The following is a 14,688-nucleotide window of genomic DNA, read 5'->3' as shown; positions in this document are numbered from 1 at the left end:
AGGGATTTTTTAGGTCAAGCTGATGAACTTGGAAATGTGATTATTTCACCTCCTTCATTATTTTCAAACAGAAAGATACTGTGTTTGACTTAATTGAGAGTTCTTAGCCTGGCATCCCAAAGCTGCCCAGACTTTCAAGAGCTGGGCAACGGGTGCGGCTGAGCAGTGGCACAATACAAGAGAAGAATATACTTGTTGAAAGAAAGGAGCTGAAGGAGTTGCATTGTAATTATTTTTGCAAAGCAGCTGGATGAGCTGAATAGTCCTAAATTAATTTTGTTCTGAATACTAAGTTGTCTGAAAGGAGTAGGAGGGACCAATGGGTTGTAGTGTGTCTTTATTAGTGATGGGTTTTTAGTCCATGGTTGCTGACCCTATTGAAACCAGTAGCTCATCTTAAATGAAGAAATGAAGGTGTCATGTATTAATGCGTTAGTTTTATTTTGCTGGAAAAAAAAATCAAAAAAGAGACTGTACTTAGCAAAAAAACCCCAAAACAGTTGTGGTACTTCTCCCCATCCTGCCCCAGTCCTATAAATGTTTATGTCTGTTACAGAATCTTGCTAAAATACTGCTTTAAATTCTGTTCTAAGATTTTTGACACACATTAAAAATGAAATTTACTAGTCCAGTCGAGGACTGAGATTATGATTCTACAGACTTAAATGAGTTATATTTTCCAAAACTGCTGTCATCTTAGATCTGATTCTTAATTCCTCTATGTATATTGTTTTCAATTCAATATTGCCTTTCCAAATGAAATTATTTTCTCCTTATCTTCTTCTTTCAAGTTGGAGAAGAATGTAATGTATATTTTAACCTCTGAGGGGTGTTTCTCTCCTGGCTTGAGATGTCACCATACATTTCATTCAGTATTTTTGAATATTTTAGAATTTCCTCTTTGAAATCAACACTGTTGCCTCTGTTATTTATTCATATACCAATGAGCAGTATACAGTTATAAGATTCGTATATATAAGGTTCATTCTCATTCATATATATATGGTTCATTCTCCAACCATTGATTCTATTAGCTTCTTTATAGAATTAAAGAATATAAATATCCTAGCAAAACAGATATAGTTTTGATATCCATGACTTAGAATTTGCTTGTTGTGCAAAATGATAATGCTGGTTTAGTACAAAGTGAATCCAAAATGCATGCCCTCTGTGTATTTTTAACTGGGCTGATGGTTACAATGTGTTTTCATTGTGCATTTCAGAATTGACAGATGGGACTGTTTACTCTGTCTACTTGTACTGATTTGCACATGTAGGCTGCAATAATACAAGCTGGTTTTGCATTCTTGAACTTGCTAGTTGATGCCAGCATCAGCAATGCAGTTTTTTTACTACTGTTGGATTTGTGTTGGATGCATAATAAATCAACCAAAAGAGTATGTAACAATTTTGCATTAAAATAATGCGTAATATTTGAAGTATAATTAATTGTGTAGATTTTTTTCACGCTTTGTTTTGTATGTGTCTCCTTAGGATGGATCAGATCTCAGTGCCAGCCAGCGAGCATATGCTCCAGAACAGTTAAAAAAGCAAGAAAATCTTAAAATTGATACTCAGTACTACCTGTCACAGCAAATACATCCAGTAGTTGCTAGAATATGTGAGCCTATAGAGGGAATTGATTCTGTTCTTATTGCAACATGGTTAGGTAAGTATTCTAAATTCAGTTTATTTAAAGAATTGCAAGATCCAAAGTGAGAGATTTTAATGTATGTTTCTCAACAGAAATGCTTCCCCCATCAGTCTTTTTACATTGAACTTCTGTTACAAAGCCTGTAGAAAGCAGTATGGACTCTAAGTATATTTATCACTTCTGCAGAAAAGTGTTTTTTCAGAAAGTGATCATTGACATGAATTTAATCTTAGAGTCTTTGTTCAGAGCTGCAAAAATCAGCTTTTCAGAAATGGCAGTACTGTTGCATGTCTTTGAGATTTTTCTTAGGTTACTGAAGGAGTTCTGAGGTGTGCATCTGAACTAACATTTTTCCAGAGAGAAATGCTGGCATCTCTGGCATCTTCCCAGGGAAAAAAACCAGTCATAATTATAATGAAAGAATACAAATTTTTACTAGGATGTAAGTGAAGACTTGATTGCTAGAACTGACTTACTTGATAATAGAAACGTGTAATCTTTGTAACAGTTTTAACTGCTTCATATGAAGGAATTAAGTGGTCCCAAAACCAAGAAGTGCTGTCAAAAAATATAAGTAATGTTAGTGATCCATGAAATCAACAGTTTTAATTCAAATGAGCAACAGGGAATTGCTCTTGTTAGAGTTGTTTTTCCTTTTAAAAGGATGTCTAATAATTAGAATTAGAGATTTTTCTGCCCAACTGTGATTGCCTCTTTTCTTCTCTATTCCCTAGACTTCTTACCTAGAAAAAACTGAAAGGTTGAAAATTTGTTAACAGTTCTATTGGGTCTCTCTTCTTGAAAATGCTATGCTTGGTGTATGTATTCTTTTTAGTGTTGTTTCCTCCGCAGAAGTGGGGAGGAAACAAACTTGACTGAGCTACTTATCCAACAGACTTGACTCATCCACTTGATAAACAGAAATTTTGTGATTTTTATCCCACATGTAGTTGATTATTTTTAAAACTGTTGCTCAAGGACATGGAAAAGTTGTTAATTTTGCTGGCTATGAAATTCTTGACAAGACTGCCTTTTCTTTAGGAGAGCTTCTTAGAGAGTTGCGCTGTGACCATGTCAGTTTAATAATGTGTTTGTGCTATGCCTGTGTCTACAGCAGGTTCAGACCTGCAAAAATTACTTTGTTCAGAATATTGGAACACTCAAAGGATGAGTTAGGTAAAGGAGGCCAAGATCCAGGATTTGGCCAATTAAAAATCATTTGGTAGCAGGTTGCCTCAGGACCCTTGTACACAGAATATGTGCAAGAAAGGTCCTGCCTTGTTGTTTCTCAGGAAGGGGGATTATAGCCATGAAGGATCTTAATCTCCCAAACCAATCCTTGTAACATGCAGTTTTTTCCATCTCCATTTCTGAGTTGAGAAGGGGTTGAAGACCGAAATTCTTCTTTTTCTTAGTCAGCAAAGGTGTTTCTTGGAGGCATTCGATGTTGTCATGTGTCCTCAACAGCTCTCATGCTTTGAGGAGGTGTCAGCCCTGCTCCACACATGCAGGCTGACCACACAAATCATCTTGTTTATTATGTGGCAAGACCTTGGTATCCAACTTTCCCTTGATGTCAGAGTTGACTGTGTGGTATGCCTGACTGAAAAGGTCAAGCACTCTTGGTTAGGTTGAAGGGGCTTAAAATAGGCAGCAAACTTGTACTTCATTTAGGTAAAAGACAGGAATGATTTCTGAAGCTAGTTTATTTTATTTGGCAAAGATTGTTAGTCTTGTAGAGTTACGATAAAATTCAGAGCTCTTACTCACAACAGGTTAGATTTTCAGAAAAGACTGGCTCCCTTCAGACACCAAACTACCCAGATCTTAAGAACTCTGTGCCACTTGATAGCACCTACTGTTTGCAAATGCCTGTGCTGGTTTTTGTGCTGTAGTACATTCCAGATGAAGATTTCTTTTATGGTCTGTAATAGCATCATGCAGCTGAGAGTTTATTAATAGTCCACAATTGTCAGTCTGAAAACCTGAATGTATCTATTACAGTCTCAGATCTGAAGTGTGTTCAGTGTGACCTTGCTGTACAGTCAAAATTGTATCACCTTCCCTGGCTTTGTTTTCTTGGGAAAGCTTAAATTGAGTGTGAGGGTAAGGTCAGGTCTTTTTCAAGACTTCTGATCTGCTTAGGTTTTCATATACAGCACTTGATCAGAGCTGTACATAAGTCATTGCAAGCTGAAGTTATCTTACAGGGTTTTTTTAATGATACTGGAGGCATAGTCAAGTGGTTTTCTTTCATAGAAATCAAAAATCCTTTGTAAGATAAAGAAGAGTACAAGATACTTGAGTCCAACTTGCTAAAACAAGAAAATATGGAAACTGCTTACTGATCTGTGATGCTAAGTTGGGCTTTTTTACTTAGTGTTTTCATCATGATATACATCCAGATTCCCATTGTTTTCCCATCTTGTTGCAAAAAGGCACATTTTCCTCTTCTGAAGGATACATAAGCATCATATCTATGGGCCAAAACCCTGTTGCATTCTCATTGTGTGTGTCTTGCTCCACTGATCAGATTTATTGTGTTATGTAGAATGTGTGTCTGTATAGGGAGAGTGGTTGTAGAAAAAAAGATCTTGGTTGCATGTTTAACAGAATCTACAATAATGCATGTTTATAAGGTGAATGTTTCCTGTCACCCTGCTTGTCTTGAGTAGATAAAATTGAACTCTGCTAGGGAAGCTTAGCTCACATCAAAGGGCTGAAAAGTTCTTTGTTCTGTCTGTGCTCAAAGCAAGTAATTTCAAGTTATTTTAGACATTGAAGAAGAGCAAATAATGCAACTTTAAAAATGCAGAGAACGCCTTAAATATCACATTTATTTGCTATAGAATCAAGTTGAAAACTGCCTTGTTTTAGGGCATTGTACGAGGTCTGCCTAGCGTTTGAGAGATGGAAGTTCATTGTTCCTAAAAACAAGAACGTCATGGGCATACTCCTGCATTTACTCTCTTTGTTTTGAAGTTTCTGAGGAAATGCAGTGACAAGATGAGGATTGTCTCGGTTTGTAAAACTAAATAAAGTGTGCAATCTAGCCAGTTATGTAATTTAATAAATCTGATCTTCCTGAATCTTGGAGACCTTAATTCATCCTTAGGATATTTTGCTTTTAAACCAGAAGAACTGTATGGCACAGCAATTCTCTTACTGTATTTCAAATCAGGTTTTTTTGTTAATATTTAAGTACTGCTCCTTGTTTCAAAGTAAAGTTTTACCTTCTTTGTGTGTTGCCAGAAATAAGCAGACGTTATGGAAGCAGAGTTCTTCAATCATGGGACTTTTGTAACTGTTACTACATAATATTATTTGCTTCAAACGATGGAAGTTGATGGCTGCTGTCCTAGACAGTGTCATGATGTTCTGAAAGAGATGTGTTCTGCTGCCTTACAGAGGGATGTGCACATTGGTGCTCTGCAGATTGCTTGGCACTGGGCATTTGTTAGGAAGGCTGTCTGATTTTAGGGAGTCATTACTGGGTCCTGATGAAGCTTGTCATGAAGAGCACTTCCCAGTACTGCTCCCTGCTTTGACATTGTGTCTGTGTGCTAACTGCTTCTTGTAAAGAAACCCACCAGCACCAAATATATTGGGGTTTTTTACTGTCCTTTTAAAAAAATATTATTAGAGAATCGTTTAAGTATCTTTAATATAGTGGGTAGCAGCTGCTCGAACTCTCCAGACAGAAACCAGGGTGGATGCTTTTCCTTGTGGCATGCAGAATTTACCTCAGGTTTTAACTTTTTTGTTGTTTACCTCACAGCAGGGAGTGAAGTGAGAGGCCAGTGATGAAAATTAAAGTAATGACGAAACTTCATGACAATACGATAATTAGCCCTAGAGCATGTGAACTTTGCTGTTTGTGGTCTGGCTGTTTGTGGTCTGGCTGAGTTTTTAGAGGTGCTCCAGACCTGCTCAAAACCTGAGAATCGTTAAAGCGCGTTGGGCGCTCTGAATGAATAAAAGAGTAAAAATATGAATGAATAAAAGAAATAACTCTAAGATGAATGAATAAAAGAAGCAATACTGATGTGAATGAATAAAGAACAGCCCGGCCGGGCGGGCGGCCCCGGCCCAGCGGGCCCCGCTGCAGTGCGCGGCGCCGGCCGCGGGGTGGCAGCACCGGCTGCGATTCCCGGCCTCCCGCGCGGGCTCCCTGGGGGAAGGTGCGGGCAGAACTCCCGGCCCCCGAGCACCTGCGGCTGGAATGCGGCATCCCGGGCACGGCCCCCGGGAGCAGCCTCCGAGCACGGCCCCCGGGAACAGCCCTGGGCACGGCCCCCGGGAACAGCCCTGGGCACGGCCCCCGGGAACTGACCCGGGCACGGCCCCCGGCCCCGCACTGCCCCGCGGCGCTCCCGCGGAGCCCCTGCGTGAGGGAGTGCGGGGGAAGGAAGTGCCCGAGCGATCCGCAGAAATGCTGCTTTTAAAATACTGCGTTTGGTAGAAATCTCTGACCGTTTTTTCAAGGTTCTTGAGTGATCCGCTTTGCTTGCCAGTTTGTAATGGTTTTATTAATTCTATTAAAAAAGTCAGGAACAATTCCCCGAACTTAGTTTTATTAATTAGTTTGATCACACTGCGTTCGTCAGCAAGTTTGGAATGTTGCAGTGCTTTGTCCTGCATCCAGGCTTGTAGTTTTGGCGAAGTGATAAAGCTTACCTGCAGTGCAGGTAATTTAATGATAGCCCTGAAGACTTTTTCATGTCAGAGTAAGTCAAAGTACCTTTGATTTTTATTTTCTTGTGATGTCATGAGGGTAAAAAAAAAAAAGAAAAAGAAAAAAAAAAAAGTTTACAGTTCACTGATTAGTCTCAACCTATTAATTTCAAAATTACCAAAACCAGATATTAATTTTTTTCCACCTCCCTATTAGATAGTCCCTGTTTTGTGTACCAAGTAAAATAATGTGACCAGTGTGACCTGGTCCGAGGGGATACCAGTTAGGGTGCTGAAATGGATTAACTGAACCAACTAGCTATTCCTGAAAGGAGATAATAGATAAAATAGTTCCCAATTCCACAAGATAATTAAGGTAGACATGTTCTTTAAAAGCCTGATTTGTAGACCCTTTTATTTCACTGTGGGTGTTTGCACACAAAAACTTAGATGTATGCTCGGTTCAGCAGAATATTTTATTTTTTTGTTTTTTCCAGCCAAAACATCTAAAAAAGTTCAGAGATAGGTGTGATTTAAATTCTCACAATGATTTTTTTTTTTCCCATTAAATTAATATTAAATGACCAGTGTTTACTGTCACTGTCTTTGGCTCATTGTTGGAAAACTGCAATTGTCTTGAAGACCAGAATTTGTCTCCTTTTATCTTTTAGTGGGCTACTTTGCTCCATATTTGCCTTTCAGAAAACAACCAATGATTTCTAGCTGAACTGTAATGGTATCTGTATCAGAAAGTTGGAATGATGTTTTTTCATTCCACTTCTGAGCTCAGAGTAAACTGAGAATTTTTGTTTTCACCATTACTGTCTTAGATCCAACCTACTACATACTTGATTTTTTACAAAATTTGAATCCAGTTCCCTTTTTAAATGTTTTATCTACTACTTGTGTGCTACAGATATATTATCAACCCCTTTATTTAAAAAAAAGAAAAAGAGAGAGAAACAGAAAAAACCCCCAAAGAATCTTTCTTGGGGGATACCATGTGTATTAAAGTGTAAAACATGCTATTAGCAGTGTATTTTGCTTTGTATGCTTTTTCTTTAAATTAATAGTGGAGAACTATATTAAAGTTTAGAAACCTCCTGGAGGTGAATTGTTACCTTTATGCATTGACATTTTTTTTTTCTTTGGACAAAATTGGGAAGATTGAATAAATTTTAGTGAAACCCATATTCTATCAAGAGCCAAATAAACTTACTTGGCAATGGAATTTTTCTTTGTGCTTGAATTTGTTTAAGATTGCAATATAAAAATTCAGAGTAGTGGTATTAAAGTCAGACATATCTGCCTGTATAATACAATTGTTTTATAAGTTCAATAATATTTGCATGGTTTAACTGAATATTGTTCCTAACTGTTGTCTTTAAGTATCACAGTACAGTTAATAATAAGGTGAAGCTTCACTTTCCATTTATAATCTTTGTTACATTTCTTATAGGAATTATTACATTTTTTTAACTGAATTTTATACAGGATATGGTTTAATACATGGTAATCTGTTACTTGGCTTAATGTCTGTTAAAAATATTTTTTCAAGTGCTTCTCTGATCTTTTTATTTTACTGCTAAAATGAGCCATAGTTTTCTGAAGGGTTTCTCCTTCGTGCTCATTTGATTAAGTTTTTTTCCCAACATGTGTTTTTTCCTGAACTTAACAAAAAAACCCTGTAAATGAGATGCATGGGCTTTTAAAATGTTGCACATGACAAAGGATGACAAAACTTGAGGATTTTTATTAAGTTTACTCTGGCAGTCTTATTCCTAGAACAGTGAACTTCGTGCTTGCTTACTTATTTACTTATTTGTGGTTGAATCAGTATTTCTGGGATCTCTTTTGTGTATTTATTTGTTTAAAATCTTGAGTTCTGGCAATCAAAAATAAAGCACTTTGTCTCCAGCGCTGCGGTTTTAAATGCTGCTGCTGAATTTTAACCACTGCATTAGATTGAAACCTCCATGCTGTTAACCACTGAGCCAAAATGAAATCGACCACTGCATTGAAATCAGAGTTGGCAGTTGTGTACGGACTTGAAGGAGTTGGTAATAGCAGTGCACCCGCGTTTCTTTAATGGGGTTTTTATTCTCTGTTTTTGGTTTTAATGGTGCCATTTTGATTTAAAGACTGTTTCTTAATAACGATGCACATTTTTATTGAAATATTTTCAGTGTAACTTGAGAAGAAAATAACAATAAAGCTATCCGTTAGGAGTGGTTTCCTCAGAAACAAAATGTTCTCGTGCATACTCCCATGATAATGCAGTGTGCTTGTTTTATTTATAAAGCAATCTTGCGTAAGAAGATAAGTAAGATGATTTCTTCATGTCTCGTGAACCTTTATTCATGGTTAAAAATTGTAGAATGTATTTATGTTTTATAGAGGAAGTTTTGCTAAGGAGAGATTTTCAGCTTCTGAATTTACATTTTGTAACTTTCTTTTGAATCTGCTTCACCAAGCATATAAAAAATAAGCCTGCTTGCATGGTTGACCTCTTAGTCTTTTGAAATTTTTGTTTCTTATTAATAGGACTGGATCCCTCCCAATTCAGAGTCCATCACCATTACCATAAAGATGAGAATGATGCCTTGGTTGGTGGCCCAGCTCAGCTCACTGATGAGGAGAAATATAGGGATTGTGAAAGATTCAAGTTTTGCTGCCTCAAATGCGGAACGGAAAATATTTATGACAATGTCTTTGATGGTTCGGTTAGTTGGTTTTTTTGTTTGTTTCGTTTCTGCTCACTGGTGAGGGAGAAAAATGCTTGTAGGGAGAACAGCTTTTTAGACGGGATTCATATGATGTAGAAGATACCATATTGTTTTAGTTCTCCTCCTATTTATAGCTTTGAAGCAGATAATTGCTGATAGGATAGTGCTGAGATATTTTCCCATTTTTGCATTTCAGCTGCATCGTCTTGCAGAACATGTGAGATTTTCTGGCTTCATTAATCTGTTTGCCCACAGTCGTGAATGATTGTTGCTGTCACTTTTTAAAGGAATCCTTATCTTAGCACCTTAGTAACTTCCAGTTCTCTATTTAATAAAACTTTTGTATAGCAATGGCAGTTTCTTACCCTAAATCATAATAATTGGAACAAAGTGCTTTTTAAACTTGTGTTTATCTTGCTACATCCCACCTCCCTTCTTGACAGTAAGATTTTTCTGTGTTATCTTTCCTTCTTTCTCTGTGAATTGAATAAAAAGTCATAGGGGTACAACATTCTTGTTGAGAAGTTCTGCCAAAAAATGTATCTCTGACCTTGGATCACGACTTGAAAGAGGGCCAAGTATTTAACTCTACAGCATGTTATGTATATATTAGTCATCGGCAAATTAGCAAGCTTCAGAGTAGTGAAAACCTTGAAACTGAAAGCAAATAAATCTTTTATCTAAATTAAAAGTAATTATTTTAAGTTAATTTGGACAAACAGCAGATGTTTTGCATTTTTTTGAATCAAAATAAAGCAGTCTTTGGAAGCAAGAGGAAAAGACACACAAATCGAGTGATACTTTGTGAATCCTTGACTTTTGTTCATCGCAGCTGTAAATAAGACAGTTAATTGCATGTAGACTTGACAAGTTGCAGATGGGCTAGCTGGAGAGGAGTGTGTGTCAAACTCGTTAAAAAAAATATATCCCCACCACCAAACAGAACAGAAGAAATCCTGAAACCAAGCCAAAAATCCCCTCTATTTCACCTGGAATTAATTAGTGTTGTGAGTGGAGGTTTAGCCAAGATGGCTCACAACAGTCTTACCTTGAAGGAAAGTTTTCTGAAAGCTGCATGAGTGTCCAGCCTGCCAGACTGGTGTTATATTAGTGAGAATTACACAAGCTTAATTTTAGCTGTTCACACACTTCCAAGTCCTAACATTTTAATGTCAGGTGTTCAGAAGGTTTTGAAAATAAGGTAATGAGATGGTACAAAACTATAAGAGCTGTTTTTTGAACTTGCAGAAAATGAAAGATGATAATGTGATTTTTTCTTTAATGAGGTTTGTCTCTACAGCCCTGTTGGTAATTTCATAATTAGTATCTATCAGGTTGATTTCAAAGTTCTGATCAGTAGACTGAGGCCGAAGCTTGTCTCTGATAAAACGATAAACCTGGAGTTTTTTGGTGGAGATGGGGGAGCATCATTTGTCCACAGATATTTTTTTTTTACTCAACATCTCTAGAATTATTAACTTAGTGGTGTGTTCTCTAAAAGAGCTTTCCTTAAGAGCAGAATGAAATTATTTCTCCTCTGCGGTTTTCCCATATGGGTATGGCCAACCATGATGGGAAGAAAGAAGGTCTAGATATTATGGGCCCTTTAAGACTATTACTTTTAAAGATATAGGTATTTTGTCTAAACTCCTGTGGTAACATCTATTTCCATCATCTGTCATAATGATGCTGTTTTTACACTTTGGTTTACAGGGGCGATTTATTGAACCCAGCTTGCAAAGGTGCAGCAAGACAGAATGTGACGAGCCTCCTTTCAGCTATGTGGTTCAAATGAACAACAAGTTACTGCTGGACATTAGACGCTACCTCAGAAAATACTACAGTGTAAGTATGCGGAAAATACTCTGCTATATGAAATGAGTTTTTGAAGTAGCACTGAGTTTTTAGTGACTGTCATGTTAGCCTTCTTTTGTGTTGTGTAAGGTAGCAGCATGCAACATCAACCCCCAACTTTCTGAAAATAAAACAATCAGTGAATTAAAAAAGTAATTTAGGATGTTTGTTTTCTCGGTTCATCTTCAAGATAGTTAGATATATTTACATTTTTGTAACTGTGTGTCAGCATTATTACAGATCTAGTAGCTGTCTGTTTTCCAGATTTTTAGCCAGAGTGCATTAACTCAATGCTTTTAGGAAAATCTGTGAAGCCTATCAAATATGTAGATACCAGTTTCTCATGTAATTTAAATATGATTCTCTTTCTTCAACTCAAATTGATATATATTGTCTTTCATTGTGAAAAGGGAACCCAAATATAGTTCTGTAAAAATTCTTTGGAGAATTTGGAGAAGGGAGATACTATAAATCTTTCTTAGTAATGACTGGGAAGGGAAAAAATGAGGAGAAAGATGAGTAGTTAATTAAATCGATATAGTTCTGGTTTTTTGAGGGGTAATGCAAGAAATCCAAAGTGCCAGTGGTAGTGGTTAGCTTTGTATGGCATTGTAGGGAAAAAAGGTGTAGTATTTAAAATTCCTGTCCTCTCACTGTCCAGCGTTAGGAGAAAACCCACCATGCTTTTTAACTTACATCAATATGTTTTGCGTTTCTAATATGCTAGAAGCATCATATTTTGTGTACTGGCATCTAGCTATTTTGGTCAAATTTTCATAGAGCATCTCATGCTATTGCCTGGCTGCTTGTTTTGATTATCCAACACTGCCTGCTTACACAGCTGCAGGATGGACATTAATTTTTAAGACATTCATAACCTTTATGTGCTCATAACTTTTGGTACACCCAAAAAAGTAAATTGTTTTTGAAAATTTGGCCCGTACCAAATTTAAATGATGTGCTGAATTTATTGTGTGTTTTCTTAAGTATTACAGAGTTCTTTTGCAAACAGCAGCTACAATACTAAGAATTATTACTGTGGTTTAATACTAAGTGCAAGTGTATTAAAGTGTATGTTTTGTGTTATCTTTCTTCTGTACTAGTTCTTATTGCAATTATAGGTGAGTGTTTTCTAAACTCTTTTGAAAGCCTAATAATTTCTGAAGGTAAAAACACTTCTTTTGAAGATCTTAGCATCAAAAGAAGCACAAAACTTTCTAAGACTATTTAAATTGAAGCATTATTTCACAAGGTAGAGATAGATTGTTCCTTTCCCTTGAAGTTAAAGATGACTTGGACAGGTAAAGTCACCAAAATGTGAGATCTCATGTTACTTTATTGCAAAGCCCACCTGTCTGCAAAATTATCATTTTATTAAAGTGTTATTAAATAATGGGTCTAAGTAATATATTTACACCGACTGTTTTTACATGAAAATTGCTTTTTAGATTCGATATATGTACATAGACTGTGCCACATGCTAAATAATTTCAGACATATAAAGTGTTTGAAAACACGTGCAGAAGAGATATAATAGTAAACTTGTATGAAGAAAGATGCCTTTAAGGGCAGGAGAAGTTCTTACTGCTGATAAGAACAAAAAGTGATTTAATGTTTTGCGCTGTTCTGTTTATATTTTGGTTGTTCTTTTGTCTTCTTTTAAGACCAAACTATGAACCAAACTGTAATGTTTGAATATTGAACATCATAATTTGCTTACATAAATCTATTAAGTATCTTACTACATGGTATATTGGATAATGAAGATAATTAAAAAGAAAATTATTTGTCCATGTAAGTAAAAGCTTCAGATTTTTTTTTTTTTTTTAATAGTGAGAATTTACTTTTAAACTAGTTAGCTATAATCAGGCTTAAAGTCATTGTTTTACTGTGCAATACATTCAGACTCTGGAAATGTGAGAGTAATTTCCAGATTGCACATTAATTTTCTTTTTACAAAAGGACTTTTCATGGAGTTGGGCAAGTGTCTTGTTAGCTCCTAGAAAATCAGATGCTAAGACTTTTAGTTTATTCCTTTCATCCAATACTTGTAGTGACTGTATAACAGCTGGAGTTGAAATCCATCAAATGGGTGTTTGCACTAATATATATAATCCTATAAACTATAAAGACACACCCAGAAGTATTATGGCAAAGAACTGTCTGAACAAAACATTTAATGAAACTTTCAGGCTCTTATTAAATAGTCTCCTATTGTAGTAATTGTATTTAAAGGGCACAGAAACACCAATTTATAAGGGTCAAATATATTGTCACTCCATTTTAAAAATTTTTTAAAAATTATTTTGTTTATATATTCATCAAATGGCAAATAATACAAAAATGTAAAATGCGAAAATGTGGTTTTTAACCTGTAAATAATGAGCTGCCTTTTATGAATACAGCTCTATCAAGAGCCTTTCAGCCTGATCCACAGCTCACTGAGATAAATAAGTGTACTTTTCTTTCAGTGAGCTTTGAATCAGATTTTTTTTAAAGTGTTTAAGTGTTCAAGATGTTGCTTGTTTTTTCCTTTAGTCTATTGAAATGCTTTATATGTGGCTGTATAAATTTAGGGGCAAGGGGGAGTGCCATAAAATCTAAAAGTAGAAAATCTACTTGCCCTTTTTGGCACATGAAACTGGGTTAAATAAATAAATACAATCATGATATACTACGTTCCTTTAAAAAGATGCAAATGTAAGGGCATAAATAGAATTTTGTGAGCCTGCTACAATCCCTTTGTTTTTGTAAATGACTCGCCTTTATATGAAAATATCTGCTTCTGCAATCATTTTTTTTCCATTAAACATTGGTATGTGTTGTTTGACTTCCAAAACATATTTACCATTGCTCCAGTATTTACAGATTTCTTAATGATATTAACAATACCAATTTTGATAATCTTACTCTTATGAGTAAATATATTTTAAAATTACATGGAAAGATTTTATTTCTTCTCAGAAATGCATTTATTCTATGAGAGATTGATCCTGTTGTGTGCTTTTTTTTTTTTTTAATTCTGCTTCAGAAGAGCAAATAGATGAAAAGAGAGAGAAACGCTAGCTAATCTAAATTGGGAAATGAAGAGGGCTTTTTTAAGCATGAAAATTTCATCATCTTGTCAGCTGGCAGAATGCCTGCTGTGTGGATTCACAAAGGCTAAGAATTACACTTTCATGAAATTTTCCTCACTAACTGCCCTGGTTAATTTGAAAGATAACCCACTGTTCTAATTCATTCCTCAATTGGGCGGTGCAGGTTTTATCTTTGATCTGACAAAGCATTTGTGTTAATCGTTTTGGCCCTCTACTAGACACTCTTGGGATTGTGCTTTTACAATAAATGTGTCTGTGATAGCTCTTTAGTCTATTATACTTACAATAGATCCATAGAACTGGTAATTAATTCTGTACTGCTTTGGAAATGGGGAAGAATAGGTGTAGCTCTGTCAAGTGCTGCTGGGAAGTTTGTTTAGCTAGTTCATTTTTGAAGTGTTACCCTCAGCCATCAATGAAACATCCATGCTAGGGGAATGGGTAAAAGCTGAAATATGCAAGCGTAAATGGAAAAACTGACCAACTTTTTTCCTTAAGCAGGATGTCATTTCATTTATAGTAAGTGAATCTAATTATTGTGTTGGAACCTGTTTTGTGTTTCCCACTGGAATATTTAAATGCTCATTTTTGTACGCTTGGTAAACAAATGCCAACTCTTAGATCCCCTTTTAAAAAGCCCTGTAAAAGTCAATATTCATGACAATAAAATTAATCCCATATC

The 14,688-nt window shown here is 35.9% G+C and overlaps 1 protein-coding gene across 2 annotated transcripts in view; it reads left to right on the top strand.

The window, feature by feature from the left end:
* Nucleotides 1-14,688, top strand: part of POLA1 (DNA polymerase alpha 1, catalytic subunit) — a 185,875-nt gene that overhangs the window by 74,769 nt on the left and 96,418 nt on the right. For both annotated transcript variants that reach the window (XM_058854715.1, XM_058854724.1), the window contains exons 32-34: nt 1,495-1,669; nt 8,873-9,051; nt 10,768-10,899. In XM_058854715.1, the coding sequence (XP_058710698.1) occupies nt 1,495-1,669; nt 8,873-9,051; nt 10,768-10,899 (486 nt within the window). The remainder of the gene's footprint in view (nt 1-1,494; nt 1,670-8,872; nt 9,052-10,767; nt 10,900-14,688) is intronic.

The sequence above is a fragment of the Poecile atricapillus genome, chromosome 1, assembly GCF_030490865.1.
Source record: "Poecile atricapillus isolate bPoeAtr1 chromosome 1, bPoeAtr1.hap1, whole genome shotgun sequence".
In the NCBI taxonomy this organism is placed as follows: Eukaryota; Metazoa; Chordata; class Aves; order Passeriformes; family Paridae; genus Poecile; species Poecile atricapillus.
The sequence above is the reverse complement of the archived record's forward strand: the minus strand, read 5'-3'. Positions and strand labels throughout refer to the sequence as shown.